At 53.1% G+C, this 22,747-nt stretch overlaps 1 protein-coding gene and 1 long non-coding RNA gene across 6 annotated transcripts in view; one reads left to right on the forward strand and one right to left on the reverse strand.

Moving 5' to 3' along the window:
- Positions 1-22,747, reverse strand: part of SLC37A1 (solute carrier family 37 member 1) — a 76,401-nt gene that overhangs the window by 39,215 nt on the left and 14,439 nt on the right. For 2 of the 5 annotated variants that reach the window (XM_047719470.1, XM_047719438.1), the window contains exons 1-3: positions 19,357-20,103; positions 15,700-15,931; positions 6,137-6,218 (exon numbers count right to left, since the gene is read on the reverse strand). In XM_047719470.1, coding sequence (XP_047575426.1) covers positions 6,137-6,218; positions 15,700-15,755 — 138 coding nt within the window. In that variant the 5' untranslated portion in view covers positions 15,756-15,931; positions 19,357-20,103. The other 3 variants (XM_047719452.1, XM_047719461.1, XM_047719443.1) reach the window with 3 other exon arrangements.
- Positions 1,095-4,960, forward strand: LOC125093810 (uncharacterized). The gene is made up of 3 exons (XR_007125343.1): positions 1,095-1,399; positions 1,713-1,976; positions 2,845-4,960. It is a non-coding gene; the product is annotated as an uncharacterized LOC125093810 (long non-coding RNA).

The raw sequence follows: 22,747 nt of genomic DNA on the forward strand, positions 1-22,747 counted from the left end.
CCGTCACCCACAGAACGCTTCCCGGGACTGGAGATGCCAAACACCACGTGTCAGCACTGTGCTCGGGACGGGGTGCCCCGTGAGGAAAGGTGGCCATTGCGGTGGGGCATGGGGGTGCCAGGAAGGGCTGGAGGGGCAGTCACAGGAGATGTGCGCAGGGCACAGGGGACACCGGGGGCTGCTGAGGAAGAGGAACCCCGCTTCCAGAAAAGTGCCACATGATGGCTGGGGCCCATCTTGTTCTGGGGGAACCTCCATGTGCCTGCAGGGCTGCGGGTTGTCCCACGTCTCCCCTCCCATGGGGCTCCCTGCCACCTGCTGAGCGTTTTCTGGGTTTCTTTACTCCAAGTGGCTCAGAGGAAGCAGTCCTCCAGATGGGAGAGCAGAAAGGAGGCATCCTCGAGGTCAGGGAGGGGCCCTTAGCAGGAGCAGGGGCCCTAAAAGGGCGTTCCTTATTGAGCTGCCACCTGGGAGAGGCAGGGGGCTTGGGGGGCACCAGGAAAGCTGGTCCCAGGAGAATTCCTCCAGGTCAGGACACATGGCAGTGGGCAAGGAGCCCCACCCCAATGCACCAGGCTCGGGGAGGGGGTGTGGGGGGCAACCGGAGTCCTGCCCACCACCTTCCCTTGCCCACACCGTTTCTTCGGGAGGGAGTCGCCTAAGAGGCTGATCACCTCCAAGCAGCTGCCCTTGCCAGGGCTGTGGTCAGCCTGGCCTGGACGCCTCCTGGTTTTGCATGGACGCACGCCACTGAGAGCTGGCACGGCCCATGGGACTTGGCCACTCTGTGGTCCTGTGGCTTTGGCATCCTCACTGGGCGTTCTGCTAGAATTCAAACACTGCCCTAAAAATCATCAAGGCTTGCTTTACAGACTCGGTTCAGTCTTTGCTAAATAGCTTTCCTCTCACCCTTCTTGGATTACTTAGAGCCCCACTGCCCCTGCCCATGCTCCAGGCTCGCCCAGCTGGATGTTGCAGGGAACTGGGAGGGAGGCTGGGGAGGCCGAGCCCCTCCCTCCCACATGCCCCGGGCAGTCTCCCATTTCCCTATTCCCCTGATTCTATATTTAGCTCCTCTTCCTCTCCTGCAGAAGTCAGCCTTTCCCCAGGCCAGACCCTGTGCCTCACTGTCCTCCCCGTTCACTGCCCACAAAGAAAGCTGCAGGCAGGCTGTCGGGGGACCTGCCTGCTGAGAGGGGGGTCCCCACGTGCAGGGCCTGACGTGGGAGCAGGGGAGGAGGCGGCTGTGGACCCCTGCTCCGAACACGGTTTTCACATCCTCTCCCATCAGGTCAGAGTCCCAGGAAGCAGCCGTTGTGAGAAATGGCAAAGATCGGGAAGGATCCCTTCTTGTTCCAGAAACAAGCAGAAAAGCGATTCTGGTTTGGTTTGTCCTGCGGTAAGTGGGCTCTGAGCTGCGACACCGGGGCCAGGGTGCTGCCTTCCCGCCTCCGCAATCCCTGTGGGGGCCGCTCCCCTGGCCTCTCGGAGAGCGTGGGGACGGGCAGCCACGGGCAGGGGTCCCCCACTCACAGCCAGCCCCTCCCCAGCCCGCCCCCGACACTGGAAGCACCACCTCCACCCCTCTGGGTGGCTGAAACACTGTGCCCAGCAAGAAAAGCCTTCCCACTGCTTGGGCATCAAGGGTCCTGGGGACATTCGCGTCACCACCCGCTGGATGTCAGTAACACTGTCGTACTTTCGTCTTCCAGTGAGTTTTACTCCCCAACCTGGTGTTCGGGGGAAAATTAAGGAAATTTGACCAAGATGAAGCGATCAGGAAAACGCTCAGCAGCTAAACGGGCTCGCAGTTGGCGTGACAGCGTTCAGGGGCCCGTCCCTCCCTTTCACAAAAGCCGCCGTCTTTGCCAACGTTTAGAGTGCTTCCTCCGACAGCAGGAACTGAGCCGCGTGTGACAGCAGGTGGTCACTCAAAGCTGAGCAATCGGGAGCCTACGTGGTGTGGAGTGCACCAGGTACACGATCCTTGAGGTCGTCTTGTCACCGTGTGACCCACGGTGAACAGCAACAACAAAATACAGAGCACAGGCCGTGGGGACAGGAAGGTGGGGCGGGAGAGGACGGTGGCCGCAGGATGGGAGGCCACAGCGAGCAGCCCCGGAGCAAGCAGCGTGGGTGTAGGCGAGAGGCCGGGGAGGTGCGGGTGGGGAAGCAGGTGTGGGCACTGGTCCCCCCTGCAGATCCCGCCCAGCCCTGGCCCTGCCCCCCACCCCACCAGTGGGCAGCGAAAGGGAACCACGCAGGACCAGTGGACAGCACGGCCCTTCCAAGGCGCACACGTCCATGCAGCCGCAGGCCATGTCCTTAGCAGAGCTACCTGGAAGAAGGCTGCTGTGTAGGCTTGGAACTTGAGCGACGTCACAGAGTGACTACCAGACCAGACCCCCAGCCCGCGGGCACCGGGGGTCTCCAGCCCCAGAACCGTGAGCAGTAGATCTCTGCTGCTGCGGGGCCACTGGGCACAGGGCCGGCGGCAGGAGGACCAGACGGCCATGACTTACCCACAGCAGGACCCACGTGCGGTCAGGTGCCCCGAGGGAACACAGGGGCCATGGGACCGCGGCGCAAACACACCCGCACCGGCAGGTGCACGCAGAGGGAGAGGAGAGCTTTCTGCTCACGGCTGATCTTTCAAAGCCGGAAGCCTTTAATACAGACTTAGGGACACCTTAACGCTTCCTACTCAAAATCCTTCTCGGAAATCTTCCTGTATCAAGCGGCGTGGCTCTCATTCTTTTTTTGTTTGTGGTTCGCTTATCTATTTACTTGTTGATATACTGATTTATTTTTTAAAGCTTATTATTATTATTATTTTTTTTTTAGGAATCTCTATGCCCAACATGGGGCTCAAACTCACGGCCCGGAGAGTGGCACACTCCCCCGAGAGCTGCAGCCCTGCACGTCCAGCAGCGGCGCACGGCTGTCTTCCCGCCCCTGCCGCCCGTGCCCGGGGCTGCACGCTGTGTCGGGTGTCCAGACGGTGGGTGTGAGGCAACCTAGTGCTACTTTCGCCGGCCTTCACGGGCACTGGCAAGCTCACACACAGCTCATCCAGTCTGGCGGGATTCCGGCTCCTTGTCTGTGAACTTACTCTCCTCCCCCTCTGGCGTCCTCCTTCCGCTTTGCCAACTTCACACCCCTCCAACGGACATAATTTTGTTCGTGGATTTTTACTTATTACACTTAAATCTTTCATCCATCCATCTATTAAGATAGGGATTCAACTCCGTCCTTCTAGACGAACAACCAGTCGCGCTCACGCTGTTCGCTAAAGCTACAATTTTCCCTCCTCTCTGTCTACCACGCCTTATTTTCTACGCCCTTCCACTGACCTCTCGGTCTGTTCTCATGCCATACCATGAAAATTTGATTGTAGTGGCTTAAAAATGCTATCTTTTCCACACTTTCCTTGGACATTTTGCCACATAAATCCTTAGGCTGATTTTGTTCGGTGAAAAAAGGCCTGCCAAGACATTCCGCCGCAGCCGCCTTCATCGCGGGACACTGGCCTTTCTAGAGAGCAACCCTTCCCACCCAAAGCCGGGCTGTGCCGCCAGCTGTCTTCCATCTGTCACCGAGCATTTCACAGCTTCCGCCTTCTGGGCTCTGTGCACCCAGAGAGGACCGGGCGCTGACACTCAGACCTGTCGGGGTCGCCATTCCCGCGGGGGCACGGGAGGCTGGGCTGGGACGGCAGGTGGAAGGGAGGAGGGCTGTGCCTGCACCCACCACCTCCCGGCCCGCGTCCATCACTGCCACCTTTGTTTTCTTTTTGCTACACCGCAATGTCACATGTCATGCCACTCTTCGAATGTCATTGAGGGATGTGAACCATTTTATAATTCACAACCACTGGTGATCAATTCCAGGTAAGCAAATACATTTTCATTTTGTTTTGCTTATCATGTGCTAGCGAATACAGACTACAGATATTCGAGCTATTCCTTGGGTCACCAGAATCATCCCTAGCTGTAGTTTTGTAAGTAAGACATGCGAAAGTGTGTCGAAGCTTTGTGAGGTGTAAAGTTGAGGATGATGTTTGTAGGGGGACGTCTGGATCGATCTTAGGAGACTGCGTGTGAGGCCCATCCGTGTCCAGGCACAACTAAGGCGCTAAGTCGGAAAATCTGTGTGTGGGAGAAAATCCGGCTGTGGGCCCGTGGGCGTGTCTGAGATCTTCAATGCCCTTCAGATCAATGCCTCAGGACCCTGCCCAACTCACCAGACCTGGCACTGCCCTGCATGAGGGGACTGGGCCCCCAAGTCCCCAGGCCACTGTGAAGACTCTGTGTCAAATGGTGAACAGGTCACCCTGTCACACCGCGGGCTACAACAAGCCCTGTGACCGACAGATGCTTCCAGAAGGGCCAATAGGACCCTGCCTCATCGTGACACCAATCGTCAGTAAGCCCCAAACTCCTAACAGGGAAGCTGAGAGTGTGCCCTACAGCAATGCTACATCCCTTCCTGGCTATGTGAGGCCCCTCGCGATATCATGTGGAGTCCCAGTGTCCTGTCCTGCCACCAAGATCCTCCATCGGGCAGCCCGCCTTCCCCACGCCGCCTGTGTCCCAGCAGAGCCTCTGACCCCTGGGCTGGGGCTTCATGGTGAGCCCACCCTCCATCGGCTACTCCACGCGAGCTCGATCCTGAAACCCCGGCAGGCTCCCCAAGCACGCCCGCTCCTTCAGCCCCACGGCGCTCACTGGGACCTCTCCAACAATCTCCTCCACTTCTATCACTTGCCTTTTCTTGAGCTGTGCGTGTGTTTCCCTAACAAGGAAGACAGAGAGTGAGTGGTGATGTTTAAATGTAGCAGCTGGGGCGGCTGGGGGGGCGCAGATGATTGAGCATCTGCTTTCGGCTCAGGTCATGATCTCCAGGTCCTGTGATCGAGCCCCACATTGGGCTTCCAGCTCAGAGGCGAGCCTGCTTCTCCCTCTGCCTCTGTCTCTCCCCCTGCTTGTGTGCTCTAATGAAGAAATAAAATCTTCAAACATAAATAAATAAATGTGGTGGCTAGTCCTTGGAACGATTTTAGAGTGCCTGGTTGGATGCATTAAAGCCCACTCTCCCTTGTCTCTCCTTTGAAAACCACATTTTTAAAAGTCTGCAAACATTTCTACAGCCATTAAAACTTGGTATATCAAAAACTTGAGAATTCTGCTAAGGGATGCGAAGGGCGCAGAAGGTTCCTGCTTACTAGTCAAGGAGGTAGTGCAGAACCCTTTGCATAGAAGGATGCTGTTTTAACGTCCCCTGGGCGTTACTGGAGAAGGGGGAACACTAAACTGTCCACAGAAGCAACAGACTTGCTTGGCACTGCCACTCCCACCGGCCTTAAGATCGAGAGGCTGGTGCTCAACCACGAGGTGGGAATGTAGGAAACGTGGCAGCCAAGGTCAGAATTACAGCGCTGGATCCGTGTCCCTGCCCACGACTAGGCAAGGGAGGGGGCAGTCTTTGGCACTGGACAATTTCCTTGTTCCTTCTACAATCAAGAGTCAACAGCCTGTAGCCTGTTGAGAGTTTACAGGCAAAATGATGTCTTTTCTAAGAGGGTAAGAAAATGACCTGTTTCTTCCCAGTCGTAACTGGCTGTTACGTAGGATTGTCTACTTTAATCTTCTTTTCTCAAAGTGTAGTTAAATGTCTGCTGAGCAACTTTCTGCTCTCCCGTCACTCAAACAGAAGCTCGGGGTTCTGAGAATAACAAGAGAGCCACCACCATGGTCAGACTTAGAATCAGAGGACAGCGATGGCAGAGGCACTTCGGGGAGCAGTTTAAGACCGGATGTATTTGGATGGAAGGTCACAGAGTAAATATTTGATTAAGCTTTAGAATTCTGCAACTGTCAGTTACTACAACGGAAAGCATATCACCTCTAAAACGATAAACCCTAAAAGCATGTCCAAGATTTTTGTTTCAGAAAAGAGAAACTAACAATCAAAGCAGGATAACTTGATTCTAAAACCACCTGTTTTCTCCATGGCCCCGCCCCCGCCCCCCTTCCCCGGCCCCTCCCCCATTCCCAAACTGGCTCCTAAAGTAGCTCCCGGCTCCCGGCAGAAACTACAGGCAGGAAACAAAATGGTGCTTTTTATTCTTTCTTACCTTAACTATGCTGATAGGCTTTCGGGATAAGTGGAAGCTTGCATACAGCAAAAATGTCAAAATAAAAATGAAGGCTCTGTACCTGCAACACAGAACAGAGGCAGGGATGACGTAAGTTAATACAAGATGCATTAAGATGACATTGTATCTCCCTTGTCTCTGGAGACGAACCTAGAAAATGCTGTCAGGGCCGATGTCTGAGAATGATGAGAAAGTCCTGCCTGTGCTCTCCTTCGGGATTTTTTTTTTTTTTTAAGATTTTATTTATTTATTTGACAGAGATCACAAGTAGGCAGACAGGCAGGCGGGGTTGGGGGGGGGGGAAGCAGGCTCCCTGTGTAGCAGAGAGCCTAATGCGGGGCTCGGTCCTAGGACCCCGGGATCATGACCTGAGCCGAAAGCAGAGTAAAGCTTTAACCCACTGAGCCACCCAGGCGCCCCTCCTCCGGGATTTTTATGGGGTCAGGTCTCACACTGAGGTCTTTCATCCACTTAGAGTTTGTTTTTGTGTGTGGCGTAAGAGTCCCATTCTTCGCGTGTGGCTGTGCGGTGTTCCCAGCACCGCTTAGTCTTTTTCCTGTTGCTGATTCTTGCCTCCTTTGCTGAACATGAGTCGGCCACAGAGTTGAGGGTCCATTTCTGAATTCTCTGTCCCATTCCACTGACCTGTGTCTGGTTCTGCGCAGGTCCTGTGCTGCTCCGATCGCAACCGCTCCGTAGTGGATCTTGCCATCTGGATCGTGATTCCTCCAGTTTTTTCATTTCATGATTGCTTTGACTCTTTGGGGGTTCTGTGGATCCACACACGTTTCAGGATCGTTTGTTCTAGTTCTGTGACAAACGCTGTTGGTACTTTAACAGGGACGGCACTGAATCCGTAGATTGCTTTGGTTAGTACGGACGCTGTACCGATATTTGCTCTTCCACTCCATGAGCACGGGGTGCCTTTCCACGTCTGTGTCGTCTTCAAGTTCTTTCATCAGGGTTTTATAGTTTTCCGAGTACAGACCTTTCACATCTTTGGTTAAGTTTATTCCTAGATATTTTATTGTTTTTGGTGCAATTGTACATGGGATTGTTTCCTTCATTTCACTTACTGCTGCTTATTAGTGTATAGAAATGCAACACATTGCTGCCTATTAATTTTGTATCCTGTGACTTTACTGAATTCACTTACCAGTTCTAGCAGTTTTTTGGTGGACTCTTTTCAGGTTTTCTATACATAGTATCATGTTATCTGCAAACAGTGAGAGTTTGAGTTCTTTACCAATCTGGATGCCTCTTACTTCTTTTTATTATGTGATTGCTGATGCCAGGACTTCAGTCTATGTAGAGTAACAGTGGGGAGAGTGGACATCCCTGCTAGGTTCCTGACCTTAGGGGAAAAGCTCTGTTTATCCCCACTGAGTGTGATGTTCGCTGTAGGTTTTTCATGTAAGGTCTTTATTATGTTACGGCGTGTTCCTCTAGACCTGCTTTGATGAAGGTTTACCAATGGATGTCGGACTTGTCAAATGCTTCTTCTGCATCTACTGAAATGATCAGATGATTTTTATACTTTCTCTTATTGATGTGAAATAGCACGTTGATTGTTTTGAATACCGAGCCACTCCTGCATCCCAGGAATAAAGGCCACTAGATCGTGACACATGGTTTTTCTTATATATTGTTGGATTTGGTTTGCTCATATTTTGTTGAGGACTTTCGCATCTATATTCATGAGAGATATTGGTCTGAAGAGGTAAAAATCCTTGAAGAGAGCACGTACAGTACCTCCTCTGACATCAGCCCTAGCAACATCCTTCTAGCTATGCCTCTTGAGTCAAGGGAAATAAAAGCAAAAATAAACTGTTGGGACTTCATCAAGGTAAAAAACCTCTGCACAGCCAAGGAACTAATAAAACTAAAAGACAACCTACTGAATGGGAGAAGATATTTGCAAATGACATACCTGATAAAGGGTCAGTATCCAAAATATATGAAGAACTTATACAACTCAACACCGAACAACTAACAATCCAATTTAAAAATGGGCAGAGGACATGAACAGACATTTCTCCAAAGAAGACATCCAGATGACCAACAGACACATGAAAAGATGCTCAACATTACTCAGCATCAGGGAAATGCAAATCAAAACCACAGTGAGATCCCACCTAACACCAGTCAGAATGGCTCAAATGAACAAGTCAGGAAACGACAGGTGTTGGCAAGGATGTGGAGAAAGGGGAGCCTCCTGCACTGTTGGTGGGAAGGCAAGCTGGTGCAGCCACTGTGGAAAACAGTATGGAGGGTCCTCAGAAAGTTACAAATGAAACTACCGTACCATCCAGTATTGGCACTACTGGGTATTTACCCAAAAAATACAAAAACACAAACTCATAGGGATACATGTGTCTCTACATTTACAGCAGCAGTATCTACAGAAGCCAAGATATGGAAGCAGCCCAAGTGCCCACAGACAGATGAATGGATAAAGAAGTAGGATGTGTGTATATATATGGAATATTACTCAGCCCTAAAAAATAATGAAATCTTACCATTTGCAATGACATGAATGGATTTAGAGAGTTAAGTGAAGAAAGTCAAAGAAAGACAAATACCATATGATCTCATGCGTACGTGGAATTTAAGAAAGAAAACAAATGAGCAAAGGGGGGAAAAAAGAAAGAGAGAGACAAACCAAGAAACAGACTCACAACTCTGGAAAACACACTGATGGTCACCAGACGGAAAGTAGGCAGGGGATGGGTGAACTAGGTGATGGGGATGAAGGATCAAATAAAATAAATGCATACAAAATAAATAAATATTAAAATCAAAATAAATAAATAAGATGAAAATACATACATTCATACACACATAAACAAACAATACATTGTAACTGTATTTTAAATCGTCTTATATGTGTATTAGTCCCTCAATCCTATATCAATTATTAGTCCTATTTGCAACATCACCATAATATAACATTTAAAAATTTCACGACTTTTGTTTTGTCTAAATTAAAACTGTTTAAATACTCATAAAAACGTAACTACAATCAAAGAGAAATTTGGGACGCAGAAGGTGAACACAGTTCACAGAGTAGACATGAAGAAACCATTAACAGGGTTAGTAGGAGAATGAAGTACAAATTTCCTGTAAGCCTGTATCCTGGGCATTTAAGAGCATATCTACTTTTTTACTTTGAGCTTCTGTGCAACTTTTTAAGAAGGACACATGCAAGGCAGGAATATAAATATCTCACTGGCCTCCATGAGAAAGTCGGTGACCACAGACGCGCTATGAACAAGGCGGATGACGGTAGAAAGCCTGGCCTGCGGCCGTGTGCTCTTCTTGGTTTATGCGAAAAGCAGCCCAAGAGCAAGACTGAGATGAATCAGAGACTAGAGAAAAGAAGACCCTGGGCAAGAAGAGAAAAGTTCATTCCAACGTCCAAGCTGGAACCCCTCTCTGGAAAAGCACTTGTCGGGGAAGAAAACAGGTCAGCGGGAAGAGAACTTGGCAAGAGAGCAGAGCAGGGGCCCCGCCAGAAGGCAAGGCCAGCCCCCACCCCTGAAGAACCTGCCTGTTTCCGGCCTGAAAAGGCCAGTGACTTCCAGAGAGAGCACCCACCCGAGTGGACAGTCACCTATGGCAGAGGTACGGGCGGCGGAAGGGCAGAAGGCAGGGCTCCAGCCCGGCAGGGACCCTGAACTGGTCCCACCTGGGCACAGGGCCCCCTTCTGCAGTCTGCCCAGGGAGCACGGACGAAGTTCTGGGACCGAGTCAGCCCCAGCACCTCCCAGATCAGGGTCCCAGAGAAGAATCGAGCCCTCGAGGATGCTGCATGACCCCGAGTCACAGGTATGTTATGAACCAGGAGAATGTGAATGTCATCGTCACCCAGCTAAGGATTTTGATAGAGTGACTTGATTTCAATGGGCTCTGGGTTCACGCTCTCCAATCTCTTCCCAGACATAAACAGAATATTCTATGTACAAGTAATTGATCCTTATTAAATATATTTATTAAATAGGATAAATAAGCCTAGAAATAAAGAGCTCTTGTGTGTGTCCAGATCACATCTGAAGAGCCCCAGGGGCCCCGATACACCTGCAGCCCTAGATGACAGTCTGTCTAGGTTATCCAGACTTAGTGGCCAACCTGGGCCTCCACCCACCACCTCTGGGCTGCCGTCCTCCTTCCCTGCGCCTACACGGTCATTCTCTTGGCTGCTGCCTTCTTCCTGGAGATTCTGAACCAGAAAACCCTACCTTCTGTTTAGCCGGTATCAGGGCCGACTCTAGTGCCCCTACTCCTAAATCTGTCCTTCCTCCCTTCCTTTCCTCATCGTGGTTACACAGGATTTGTGGAGGGGAAGAGTCAGCATCCTGGGCTGACGGTTCCCTTGCAGAAAGTCTTAAAGACATTTTATTTCCACGGGATTACCTGGGGTTACAGGACCAAAGTCCTACACAACCTTCCTGATTGCTTTTCCTAGCCTGTGATTAACTCTATCCTCATTTTCTGTCTTCCTTTATGCTTTACGAAGCAGTACTGTGGATGAATGTGACTGTCCACTTTGCACTGGGTTGAATCCTGTGCCCCCCCAAATTCAAGTCCAACCGAAAACCTCAGAACTTGACCTTATTTGGAAATCGAGTCCTGGGGATGTAATTAGTGAAGCTGAGGCCATACTGAACCCACGTATGACCTGAGACCACACGAGATCTTAAATCCAATGACTGACATCCTTATAAAGGCCTTATGGAAGATACAAGGACAGACAGGAAGACGGCAGCGTGATCGCAGAGGCAGAGCCAAGATAAGGAAGGCCGAGGACTACCAGGCACCCCCAGAAGCTGGAGGAGGCAGGAGGGATCCTTCCCTGGAGCCTTGGGAGCTGCGCAGCCCCACCGACACCTGGGTCTGTGACTTGCAGCCTCTGTCATGTGTGGAGCTGTTACGGCGGCCTCGGGACACGAATGCAATCTGATACTGGTGTTTTTGTTCAATGTCACATTTAGGCTTGGGAACCGGAAACATGTACAGTTACAAGGGAGCTACAGAACCCTTTGACTCTTCGGCCTGCCACGTACTCTGCGGTTCTGTCTAGCGGTGGCCTTGTTCACATCGATCAGCACAAGAACGGTGCTGGGGTTGATGCGAAGCTTCTAGCTAAACAAAAGTGCATCTCAGCAGTGACAGCACAGGCCCGGTGTGCACCTGCAGAGCCTCACAGACATGGTCTCCAGCCTCGCGTGTGCTCCCGGACGGCAGCCTGCTTCGGCCCGAGATGAAGGGACAGCGTCTGTTTCCTCGCTGGAGCGTTACTCGTCGGAGTCGTACGCCAACGGGAGAGACAAACGCTTTAGAGGACCGTTACTGGGCGGTAGGATCTGGAGTGGGAATTAGTCCAAAGGCGTCCTTAATTTGGGAACAAGGACACCACACAGAGCTACGATGGGAGACCTTCCCAGAGCATCCTAAGGCTCCGACGAGATGTCGGGAGATGCTGGCACGGACCACCTGCTCATGCGGCCCTCTGCCCCAGCAGCCCTGTGCCCAGTCTGCCGCCCAGGAAGCAGCGCTTCTCCCCTCTGTGTAACTAACGCGGAGTCTGTGGGGACATACGTGGAGCTGACATGGGGATCCTATCCCTCTGGTCTCCCCTCGCAGTGTGTGATCCTGATGACCTCAGAAAGGGCTCGGGCCTGGGGGGGTGGGGAGGCTGCAGGCATCCCCTGGGGGCGGGGCTTCCTTTCTCGCCCTCGTGCACGCACTTACAGCCCTGCTGCTCCGGGGATCTTGTTTTATTCATCGGACTAATCCACCACTAGCATCATTTATTTTAAATCTCAAGTCACTCCAGACTCGGCTCGTCATTTTCTGGTACGAAATAGTCCTGGCTCCTCCTACTGTGCCTGCGGCCCCAGTCCTGACATCGGTCCGGACTCCAGAGGTGCCTGGGTTCCTCCACAGGAGACCGCACGCAGAGCCCGAGACCCGCGGAGCCCGAGACCCAGCACCCAGTGCTCCCCACCCCGAACGCTGCTGCACCCACGGCCTCTGAGCCGGCTGGGTGTGGCATGTGACTCGAACGCAACACACAGCCCACACTCAGCACACACACACACACACACACATACACAGAGCAAACACAGCACAGACGTGCACACAACACTTACATACACACAGCAAACACATGCACACACAAACACAACACACCACATATACACCATACATATCACATACATCAACACAACACACATGCACACCATATACACACACACCACACACATCAGACATGCACAAACACAACACACATACCACATACATCAAACACAACACACATCACATGAACACATACCACACATGCGCGTGTGCACACACACACCACACACGTGCATCAAGGACACGTGAAGAACCACATGTACCTATTTCTCTCCCGGTCTTCCTGATACGTTACTTCCCGACCAGCCCCTCCTGCGCCCGCATCTGTAGCCCCTCACCAGCAGTGAGAAGTCCTCTCCCCTCTGTGCTGTTCCTAACAGAAGAGCGTTACTGAATCCAGTCCTGAGGAAATACTAGCTAGACACCCAAACAAGGGACAGTCTACGACAGAAATGGCCGGTACTCTTCAAAAGTGTCAAGGTCATGAAGGACAAGGGAAGGCCAAGAAACAGCTTCAGACTGAAGGAGACTGAGTCCCACAGGACAATGGAACACAACATGTGATTGTGGACAGGGTCCTGGACCAGGGGACTCGGGACAAGACATCCTGGGACATTTGCTGCTGTAACTTCTGCTATGGACCGTGGATTAGATCACGGCATTACCTCGTGTTAAATTTCCTGATTCTAACCTTCACGCGCAGTTATAGGAGAATGTCTTATTGCTAGGAAACACACACTAGCATATTGAGAAATAAAAGGGCATGATGACTACAACTGACTCTCAAATGATTCAGAAAAATACGTGTGTGTGCGCGTGTGTCTGTGTGTGTGTCACACACACATACACAGAGGGTGGAGGAAGAAGCACATGGGGCAGAGTGTGCAGGTGTGTCTGGGAGCTGAGCCCTGGCCCCAGCTGGACTGGCCACATTCAACAGTCCCTCTACCCAAGGTTTACTCTACTCAACACTCAGCACCCCAGGACAGAGACCAGTATCCCACCTGGGCCCCAGACTGCCTCCTGGGGGATGTGGGCTAAGAAGAAAGGTCAAGGGCACAGAGCCTCAGGGGCCTCGGTTGGCCGCCATAATGGATCCCAAAGTCCCGAGACTTACCCACCTACTGAGACAGGGAAACTAAAGGAACCCCATAAAAAAACGGCTTTTCTCACTGCATTTCCAGCTTCGGTTTTTGCTAGATCTTTGCCCCCACCTTACACATCTGTGACAGAACAGATAATGTCTGTCTTTCACGTAAACACCAAGGAGTTAATGACTTCTTCAGAGTTTTCCAGCACAGCAGATGGTATCTAAGGAGCGACCGGGGGGAGTCATCTTGAACGTCTCCAAGACCTGGGATTCACCAAAACCCCCGGCTCCAGGGCACAAGTGACTTACGGAGGACAGCTCCACACTGGCTCTGTTCCTGGGTTACTGAGGAGGCACGGGCACCAGACCACCGTCAGTAAAAACCCCAGGCCCCAAGCGAACATGACACACACAATCTTTCTTCCCTTCTGAGTCTCCCGGATGCCCTGTCTGTATCCACACACTCTCTGTATCTTTAATAGACTCCGTTCTTACTTCCTCTCAGTTTGTGTCTGATTTCTACCCCACCTGAGGCCGAGGGCTTTCTTGGCTGGTCCTCCGGGGCCCTCCTCTGGGTCCCAAGACCCAGCCAGCCCGCTTCAGTCCCACAACTGCGCACAAAGGAGTCAGGTCCCCAAAGGAAATCAAGGTGGTGTCAGCAAGGGCAATGCCCACTGGGAGAAAGACATAACCAGCCCTCTGCAGGAATGTTCAAGCCAGCTTTCTCCCTTTATGGGGAAGGGAGCTGGGATCTAGAAAGTAAAGGTCAACGAGCAAGTCTGAGGCAGGGATGGAAGAGACAGGCTACATCCTTGCCCCCCAGAGTGCGGTCTGCAGACTCAGGGCATCCTGTCACCTGGGAAATGCAGACTCTCAGGCCCCACCCCAGAACTCCTGAGTAAGCATGCTCGTTTTAACACATTCCCAGGGGGAGGATGCACATGTAAACTAAAGTGTGAGAAGCCCTGGGGCCTCAACCTGAAAAAAGAAAAGGAAGAGAAAAAAGAAAAGGAAGAGAAAAGAAAAGAAAAGAATGAATTTGTGACATACAGGACATGGGGTTCTTTGTGATATTCTTACAATTTTCTTCTGTGATTTTGGAAACTGTATCAAAACAAAGTTACAAAACAGACAAGGAAACTGAAGGGAAGCGCCCACTAGAGGAAAGGGAAGTGTCTACAGCTCGAGGCCAGGTTACCGGTAGACGTGAAATGAAATGACAAGGGAACCACTCTAGGAGGGACGCAGAGGACCTGTGGGTGCCACCAACCAGCAGGGGCCTGAGAAGCAGAAAAGGGTGTGAGGGCCACAAGCAGGCTGTTGTGGCAGAGATGAAGGGGTATAGGATATGGCACTAAGGCACAGAAACTGTTTTGAGCCGAGGGTATTTGAGTGCCTTTAATTTCTAACCTGCCTACAAGCACAACCACCTAGAAGAACTCAAGTGTCGCAAACCCCTCCCTGGGAGCAGCAGGGGAGACACTCTTCTTGCTGGAAAGGAGAAGCACCAGCAGCTCACCTAAAGAAAGGCCCACAGCACTATCTTATCTCCCATCTGTTCCCATAAGACCCATTGAACCTTTCGGAAAAGTCATTTGTTTTTCCACATATGCCCTTGTCCTACTCCTCTTCCCTTATTAAGATGGCACAGAAGCCCTCTGAGTCACATGCATATGTGATCACATCTGTCTTTTGTAGTTTAATTTGCACGCCCCCAAGGAAGGAGCCCAAGGGGACAGAGGAAAACTTATTCCTTCCCAGTAGAGAGCAACAGGAAAGAGAAACTTTTGGGCGGGTGGGCTACGGGACGGAGAGGCTGGCTCTAGTCTCTGCCCTTGCCCTCTTCTTCCTCTAAGGGGTGTGAGATTCCTGACTCCACCGTGAGAAGGGCTGTCAGAGGTTGTTCTCGAAACAGGAAGTGGTATTCTGGTCTGCATCTAACTTGTTTAGACTTCATTTTCTCTCAGTAAGTTCTGCCCCAGCTAAGCCACTCACCGGGCTCAGGGTTCATACACTTATCTCCCCCACAGCCACTTTATAATCCTGCCCATAGCCAAGGGTCGTTTTTCCATGGACACCGTGATTATTATAGAAACTACTGAAAACCATGAGGGAGTCCTAACACTATCTGTCATGGCCAGAACCAAACACAGAGGACAACTAAGCAAAGTTCCTGGTCACAATTTCCAGTGCTGATAAGCCATTCAACTGTAACACAGGGACGCCAGGCATCCACATGTATTTTATATAATGACACCAGCCGTGCGCACACCTCCACACAGCACCAGGCCACGGGGCTGAGCGCCAGACTCACCACTGATCCCGGGAGAATGAGAAGATGAAGCGAATGCCTGGCGGCAGGGGAGCCATTTACACCGCACTGACCACGGGGCTCTGGTCACAAGAGAAGAGGCTTCATGCGTGGGTTATCAACCCGGGCTCCAGTATTTCTCTCTGGCCCCTGCAGCTCCCGCCGACTGGAAGGTGCCTCGAGGTGTCCTGCTGGGTCTTGCTTGCCCTCTTCCTTCAGGCAGAGGCTCAGCTCTCTACAAGAATGAGCAGTGGAAAAGTCAGGTGTCCCGGCAGGGCCACTGTGGGAGTCCCTGGCAGACGTAAGGTCCGGAGTGGGTGTCGGCCCGCCCAGATCAAAGCTGGGCTTCCAGCTCCACACCGAACTCCCCCCAAGAGAGCTACTAGGGGGAGGCAATCTGCCTGCCCTCAGGGACAGCTTGTTCAAAGACCATAGACACAAACTCCACGTGGTCTGATGATGAACAGAGAGACTCCGAGTCCCTCCCTCTCCATCTGGGAGACACCCAGAGATCCTCCCACTTGCTCTTAACCACCACACTCTACAGAACTAATACCAGTATGGAACTAATACTAATATTCATGTGAAACCAGTCCGTGCCCAGTGGTCATACCGTGTCCTCAATTACCAGAGCATGCCAGGCAATGGGACAGGCTCGACTCCACCCCCTGTGGACCAGGCCACGTCCAAGCCACACTAACAGAGAGACAGAGAGGCCTGGGCAAGATGGCAGGTCGTCAAGCCGATCATTTCACTGTGGCCTTGTGACTGAACTGAAATGCATCTCATGCTGTGGGAAGGTACCCGACTATCTAACTGCCTCTTGATGCCTCATGTCCTGGGGAAGGACCCCATTCCGAAGCCAGGGCTGATGGCAGAGCAAGACGGGAAGGAATGGCCGGGGAAGCCTGAGAACCAAGGACGGCCGGCACAGCAATCAGGCCCGGTCTCTCGTCACAAAGCCAACCTCAGGACACGATACTTCTCAGTCTATCCTCGAATGCTTGGCCACAAGGAATCTTTTGGACCAAGGCCTTAGATAACACGGGACCCAGTGCATGTAGGAGCACGGCCTGGGCTGTCTTAATACTTACTGAAAATTCACCGGTTATATAATTTTTTTTTTAAAAGCTACTTTTGAGTAAACATTCATCTCAGTTTAAAGCTGCTGAAATTTATTTAATGTCTTCCAATAACTTCTTTGGGGTTACAGACAAGCAAAGCAAATAGCTCCGCCTGAAGGTTCCAGCTACATTCCTAAGAGCCTGGGCACCCCCCCCCCCCCACATTCTGGCCCTTCCCCCCTCCACACACGGTGCCTTCTTCAGGGATTGCCCTGCACGCTTTTTAGTAAAAACGTCAAATTCCTTGCTGCGTTTTCATCCCAGGACCCCTGGCCCTGGCCCTCCCCAACCCCCTTACAGCTGACCTTGGGCTGGCTAATCCCAGGCACATTACTTCAATGCTGTCCCCTTGCTGTCCCCGCCTAACAACATAGGGACGGTGGCACCTACATTTTAGGGTTCTTATGAAGAGGAAAAGAAATCACCCATGGGAAGCCCTTAGCAGCGGGCCTCGCGGGCAGAAGCAGCTCAGGAAAAAGCAGCTGGTGTTCCAGGAAATCCAGGAGAGCCAGGGTGGCGTGTGGCTGCCCCATTCCCGGGACTTAGGTTCAAACTTGGCACAGAGCGAGCGCTCTGGAGACGTGTTAAACCAGTCTCTGCAAATGCTTCAAAGATGTTTTGGCTCAAAATCCAGATTTAAAGAATATTTTACTAAAACTCCACTCAAAATGAGCGGGCTCCTGTCCGGGCCTCTATATACTCTGAGAAACAATTTTGTGACCACAGAGTAAAGGATTTAAATTTTACAGTGCCTGAAAAGGGATGGCCAGAGTCCACTTCCTTCCTCCGTCCAAACACTGCTTCGCTAGGTGTGGCTTGTCTAGGAATATTCTAGATGGTATTCCCCTCTGAATCAGTCAATCAATAAACCTCAATTGTGGGAAAACCTGTAATTTATTATTTTTAAATTTTATTTATTTTTTAAAACATTTTATTTATTTATTTGACAGACAGAGATCACAAGTAGGCAGAGAGGCAGGCAGAGAGAGGGGGAAGCAGGCTCCCCGCTGAGCAGAGAGCCTGATGCGGGACTCAATCCCAGGACCCTGAGATCATGACCTGAGCCGAAGGCAGAGGCTTTTACCCACTGAGCCACCCGGGTGCCCCCAAACCTGTAATTAAAAAAAAAAAAATCCAGAAAGCCTTGGAAACCAGCAGGCTAAGAAAATCTCAACTTCTTTTCAGAAACAATTGAACGGTCTTCCCCTGTGAAATGGGTGAAGGCAAGTGCTTTCACTCTCCTAGAAGTAAAGGTAGGGATTTTACACGTGGGATGCTAAGAGCTCAACTGAATGAGGCTCCTTCCTCCAGAGCCGGGCCGTGGCCCGAGAAGCACGGATTGCATGGAGAGCCGTGGCGCCCTGTGAGGTCCACCGGGAGGCATGGCACTACCCTCCCAGGAGGACCGCGGCTTGCCCAGGGGCGGGACACTGCGCAAACTCAGGTCCAGATTTTCTCAGCCGCATCCGCCCTCTTCTCTTCCTCCGGCCTGTCCCTTGTCCCCGGCCTGTCCCTTGTCCCGGGAGAGCACAGGGGAACGAGGCGAGGCACTTGACACCCTGCGTTGAGCACACAGCCCCACTGCATAAAAGAAAACGTACTCTTTCCCCTGGCCGCTCTTCGTAGGGTCTCCTGAAAGTCACTATTCCCGGAGAGAAGTCACACTCTCCAGAGTCATTCTACCATCAGACGGGGGATTCAGCTCCCTCCCACCTCCCAGAGCAGATCAGTCAAACCTGCTCACAGGCACGGTTTTATACCCACCTTCTGAAAGCGCCCAAACCCCGCAACTAGAAGAGGAATAACCCGAGGCAAAAAAGCATTCCCGGGCCGTGCCCTCGGGCCATCCGTGGGTGACCTGGCTGCCCAGGACCGCTCTGTGGGCTCTTTCAACAAGAGTGACACTGCAAGGGTCTTCCTGGAACCGAGCGCTGTGTAAACCTCAGCAGCCCTGTACAGATGTTAAATGAGCTACTCAAAGAGAGTTTTCAAAGTGGATCTTATTTTAAGGCAAAGTCGGGTGGAAGGTATACTTCCCCCCAGAAAGTTACTTCTTTTTTCTGCAAAGAGAGAGAGAGAGAGAAGAGAATGGCAGGAGAGGGGGAGAATGAAGACAAATTCCTTTCCAGAGAAAATACTTTCTATGGCTTCTACTTTAAAGGCTCTATTCCCTACGAAACATTACTGACAGTGCCCACTATCTCTTTCCTGGGGTTTAAACACAAAAAGAACTTCTCTCTGCATCACCTCCTCTCCCCCACCCCCAACCCACTGAATGTCAAAGGTGATGCACAAATAGACCCTGCCCGTGGGGGTCCCAGCCTACATGGGGAGACACTGAAGGTCTGGAGTCTCTTGACCTACAGGGAGACCAAGGAAGGCGCCGGGAAGAGACCCTTAACAGTGACCAACTCAAACAACTTCTCCCAATCTCTGATCCCAGGCGGGAGGCACCCAACCAGCAGCTGGCCGCCTCCCAGCCCCAGGAGACACAAGGAGAGGCAGGCTTTGGAATTCCACCTTTAGAAATGCAAACCTGGGGCTGGAAAAAGGGCTTTCCAGTGTCCTCCGTTCAAATGCAAATCCGGACGGTCCCTCGGGGTCACCAGGTCGCCAGAGGCGGCTGCGTGGCTGGAGGGTGGGGAGCACCGGAAGGTTGGGGAAGAGGCAAAATAGAGCTCGAAGGCCGGAGGTCGACAGGTGGGGGACTGTCCGGCGCTTTCCAATCGATCCACAGGACGCTGTCACTGTGTTGGCTGGGAGGCTCACGGGCTCCGGGAACCAGCTGCCCAGCAGACAAACAGCCCAGAGGCCCAGAGCGCCAGCTCCCCGAGCCTCCCGGACGCCTTTCAGCGCCGGCTCCTCCCCGGCGGCGGGTCCCCGGGAGAGGCGGACTCGGTGACACGCCCACGTCCCCGGCGCGGCGGCCAATGCGCCGGGCTCCTCCCGCGGGGTCCCCGGACCCCCGCTGTCACCGCGACCGGGGCAGGGTGAGGAGGGGCGCCCGCGGGACCGCTCGGCTCGCCCCTGATTACCCTTGCCCGGGATTCCCCAGGCCGCTCCGGTCTCTTCCGAGGCAAGGCAGGAGTCGAGACTCCCGGCTCAGGCCAAGGCCAAGCACAAAGGCCGGCGGGGCGGGAGACGGCCGGAACGCAGGGGCCGGCGCCGCCGCGGCAGGTGCTGCACGGCCGCAAACCCGGAGACCGGTAGGCCGGGGCCCGGCGGGTGCAGGCGGTGCAGAGCGTCCCCGCGTCGCTCTCCCCGCCCTGTCCCTGTCCCCGCGCCTCACCTGCGCCGCGGCCCGAGCCGGCCGCCGCGGGCGCTTCCTGCTCGCGACTTCCTGGGGCGGCGCGCGGAGGCCCCGCCGGCCCCGCCGGCCCTTTCACTTTCCTGCCGCCGGCGGGGCGCCGGGGCCCGGGCCGCGGCGGGCGGCTCGGCCCTCCCCCTCCTGCTCATCCCTTCTCCGATCCTTCCCCGCCCTCCCCCATCCCCTCCCCCGCCCCCCACCCCCGGCCCAGGGGCGCGCCCACGCGAGTGGCGCTGCCCGCCCGCGGGCTGCTGGGGCCCGCAGGCGCGCGCCCCCCGCCCCAGCTCGGCATTTTGACCGCCGGGCCTGTGTCCTTGCACCTGCCGGCGGGCTGGCGGGCATTCACTGCCTTGTTCTGCACTGGCCAACAGGGAGCCCCCCTGGGCCCTTAGCCCTCAAGGTAGGTCTTACCAACAAGCCGCAAAGCCAAGGGTCCCCCTGGAAGGCCCAGCGCTAGAGTGGGGGTGCCTGGGACTAATGGCCTTTATTCCCGTGGCTCCTTCTCAAGGGTCAGAAATCCCAAAACCAGCGTGCTCCTGAGTGAAAAGGGGCCCACGGACAGGCTCTGTTGAGCCTTCCCGAACCACACCTGTGTGTGCATGACACGCAGCTCGGAGGGGTGGCCTGGAGAAGCCCAACCTGGCTCCTGTCACCTGCGACCCGGGCACCTCGCTGTGCCCTCACACACAGTTCTCACTACCGCCCAGGACAATTGTTCTCTGAATCCCACTCTCACTGCGGGCCCACAGTTGTCCTTGGGCAGACCCCAGAAGGGGCCGCTTATATTCCCACAGGCACCCACAGTAGACACAGCACCCTAACTGGGCCCAGGCACCCAGCTCCCAGAACAGCACGTCCCAGGAAGAGCAAAGGGAAGCAGAAAACAGGTTTTGCAGAAAAATTCCAGGAAGGAGGCCACCCCTGGCTAAAAGTAATTCGAGGTCTCACTGTTACTTGCCTGGAGGTCTGTAGGGACAGTGGGTCTGGGCACATCGGTCCGCCCTGCCCAACATCTCCCTCAGGCCAGCCCTGAAAAGGTTTCCTCCTCCCCTGCCAGGCCTCACCGTTTCCCCTGGGACCCTGTTCCAGTTTCTAGAACAGTCTGCTGTCCTTTCCTGTTCACTGAGTTGTGTAGAAGGTGCCACTTCTCTGGTTTTGTTGTTGTTGTTTTTGTTTTTGTTTTTGTTTTTTGAGAGTGTGCTTGGCGTGGGCAGGTGAGGGGGATGAGGCAGAGGGAGAGAGAATTCCAAGTTGACCCCCCCCCACCCCGCTGAGTGCTGTGCCAGATGCTAGGTGGGGCTCTAACCCAGGACCCTGAGCTATGACCTGAGCTGAGTGGGACACTTAACCTACCGAGCCATGCAAATGTTCCCTTTGGCTTTTGAGAAGCATTCTCTGTGCAGAAGGGAAACCTGCCAGCCTCAGGGGCCCCAAGGTTTCAGCCACAGGATACCTGCCGGGCCCCCTTCCTCCTGCAAGTGAGATGGCCCCAGGCCTCTCTACTTCTTTCTTTTGGCAGGGTCTCCAAGCGCCAGTTCCTTCTGCCCTTCCTGACTCTCCGTTCTTGGTGATCCCCGAACCAGCCCAGCCTGGCTCCCATCTCTCCCCACACCGCCCCTCCTCTGCTGCTCCCACGGGCGTCCTGGTCTCTCATGGAAAGTGTGCCCTAGCTCTCCCAGCCCCGGGCCCTTCCTCGGACACCCACTCTCCCAGCTGCCCTGAATTGCCCTCCAAAAGCAGCTGGGATCCTGTCATTCCTGACGAAACCCCTCACGGTGCCCCTGTGTCCCGTGGGAACAAGACCGGGTCCCTCAGTAGCCAGACAAGGCCTGACCAAGACCCTGCTGCTTCCTGGCCCGGCTTGGGGACAGCACCGTCACCTCCAGGAGGCGCGCTTTCTCACACACTGCTGGGTCTGCCCTGCCCACCCCACCTCAGCCTCTCCTCTGGCTCCAGTAGCTCTGTCCTCTCATTTCCTGGGGCCCGCAGAAACCCGTCTGTCCTGACGGACCACGGTGACTTGGTCCTAGTGATTTCTGAATCTGGCTGGGGAGATACTCAGGCCGTGCCCTGACTTGGAAGGCCGCAGTCTGTGTGCAAGCTGTCTCAGAGAAAATGGTATTTGTGTGGCACACTGTGGAAAACCAGAGGGGGCCAAGATGGTCTATAGATTACTTGCCAAAAGTGTTTGTCTTTTAATTTTAAAAAGGTTAAAGTATTCATCTTTTATAAAATACTAATCTTTTATATGATCATAACACCCAGAAAATAGAGTAGGGGAGGTAATAAATTTGTACAAAACTTTCAAATAGAACAGTTGGCACTTTGAAATGAGAACCTGCGATCGCTTCGAGGAACATTCCAGGCTTTATGGTTAACATGACTGTGTGCAAGCTCAAGATGGAGGGGACAGCTGGCACATCACCACTGAGACACTTTGTGCCAATAGGTAACCTCTTAGAAATTTTTACAAAAGGTTTTATTAATTTATTTGAGAGAGAGTGGGAGGGTCAGAGGGAGGAGGAGAGAGGCAATCTCAAGCAGATCGCCCCGCTGAGCACGGACCCAGACGAGGGGCTCGATCTCGCCACCCTGAGATCATGTCCTGATCAGAAATCAA

Source organism: Lutra lutra, chromosome 1 (genome assembly GCF_902655055.1).
Source record: "Lutra lutra chromosome 1, mLutLut1.2, whole genome shotgun sequence".
Taxonomy (NCBI): domain Eukaryota; kingdom Metazoa; phylum Chordata; class Mammalia; order Carnivora; family Mustelidae; genus Lutra; species Lutra lutra.